The sequence below is a fragment of the Echinococcus granulosus genome (genome assembly GCF_000524195.1).
Source record: "Echinococcus granulosus chromosome Unknown EG_S00333, whole genome shotgun sequence".
Taxonomy (NCBI): domain Eukaryota; kingdom Metazoa; phylum Platyhelminthes; class Cestoda; order Cyclophyllidea; family Taeniidae; genus Echinococcus; species Echinococcus granulosus.
In genome coordinates, this window is record NW_020170713.1 from 3,634 (window position 1) to 5,539 (window position 1,906).

A 1,906-nucleotide genomic window follows, 5' to 3' on the forward strand; every position below is an offset into this window, starting at 1 on the left:
CTGGTAAAGCACACAAGCTTCAATCACGGCGCTGCATCTGACAGTCTGCTTCAAACGACATCGCATTGTGTAGACGAGGCTACACTGAGAAGAAAATCTCTGATCAACTGGCATACAGCTCCGACTTTTGATCCGTCCAACAAGAATGGCATTTATCTGATCATTGAAGATTAATGCAGTTGGCTGCAACCAGCTATGCTTACCACCACTGTCCAGTTTCGTACAGTCCAGTGTACGCAGGCAGGCTTTTAGTGCCTGACAAAAGAAAGTGACCAAGTCCAAGCTGCTCCGTCAATGCCTGCCTTTTGATGGGAAGAATTTAGCAGCAGCAATCATTTAAAAACTGTTGCGCCTCTAAAAGAGGTGATTTGCTTCACTGCCATGGTCCTTTTTCGTTAATAGGTTGCTGCTTGAATTCGCAAAGTGAATTTGGGTGACATTTGTTACCTCAGCTCCATTCTACCCTCTGCTCACCTACAGCTGCCCTTCATCCATCCACCTTGCACATGTTGGTGCAAGTGCGAGGTGAAGTGGCGTAAAACAAACCAAGTGGATACAAAGGACAAGGGAAACAAAACATCGTTACGTTGCGTTGAGGATAAAGTGATGGGTAGAACCAGGCGCAGTGAGTTGAGCTGGTGCCCAGCGTAGCATAATAAATGCATATTTACAATCTCACATTCTTACATGAAACAGGATTGAATTACTTAGGTCGAGTATCTTCCAAACCCAAGCGTAGCATCCATTCAAATAAGACCTCCCTGTGAACAACTTCCTTCACTACCTATAATCACTTTTTTATTCACTTTTGCGCCATCATCATTATCTCAACATGGAGATTCGTATGAATGGATGAAGGAGCCGACTTTGAAATTTTATTTTGAAAGATACTTTGCATTTTTCAAATAAAAATCTGCTTTGTTTAAGGCGCATTCTAGGCATCCCACTCTGCACAATCTCATCCTCTTCTGTTCTTCTTCCATTTGCAATGAGGCCTAATTACCCTTGCTCAGAATACCTACAAATTAACTCATTTCTTCAGGTTGGATGCATAAAGCAGGACAACAAGAGGCGGTCACGTCAACGTTTTACTCATGTAGAGTTATCTTGACAGCAGTAGAGATCGAAGAATGACAAGAACTTGTAGTCGCAAGTAACCCACCACTACTTCAAGGCTTTATATGCAAAATTTATTCCTCCTTTGAAGCTTCTGCGTAAATTTCAACATGACTGGCGCATATCTAAAGCCCACACTCATGAGGCCAATATTCCTCCTTTCTTCTGTATCGTCTATGTGATAATGGCGAAGGGAGGAATTGTCTGAACTAACGCGGCAAACGCAGACCTCCCTTAACCTCCAGCCGGTAACATTCACGACCATGAAGAAAAGTAATTCACTGAAAGCTCAGGTGCAAATTGTAAACAGATATTCGATATTTGTGGCTCAGTGGTCCAGGGGTTTGATTTGCGCTTCAGTTGCGCGAGGTCCCAGGTTCAAATCCCGGCTGAGCCTCCCTCTTTGTCCACGCCGCTTCTTTACCGTGCATTAGGTGCATCTCAACATGCAGCGCGTCATGTGGGGTGTTGTGCTATCGTACGATACAGTTTTCTGCCTTGCGACGCAGTGAGGTGCATTAGAATAGTATAACATTGCCGTATGAAAGGTGATGATACCACACGATAGGACAGGTTGGGATAAGGAGGGTAGGTGCTGTGTATGTTAATCAGCCGCAGGCGTGCTCAAACCGACATGGGCAGCGTGTTGGAGTGAAGTAAATGTGGTTGGCGGATAATTTTAAGGAAGTTGAGGATGTGAATTGGGTGGTGAAAGAGTAGGTTCACCTGCGTGAATTGATCTGCATGTCACGATAGAGGTGGATGGGAGGAAGTGGGTATAGGATGAGCA

General features: G+C 44.6%; 1 protein-coding gene across 1 annotated transcript in view; it reads left to right on the top strand. All coding sequences in view use genetic code 11, as the record gives it.

Annotated features, from left to right (window-relative positions):
* EGR_11023 (hypothetical protein) overlaps positions 1 to 909 on the top strand; it is a gene marked incomplete at both ends in the record, with an annotated part of 1,169 nt that extends 260 nt beyond the window's left edge. The window contains one exon of the mRNA XM_024500272.1: positions 712 to 909. Within this exon, the coding sequence (XP_024345313.1) occupies positions 712 to 909 (198 nt within the window). The remainder of the gene's footprint in view (positions 1 to 711) is intronic.
* Positions 910 to 1,906: the final 997 nt, after the last annotated feature.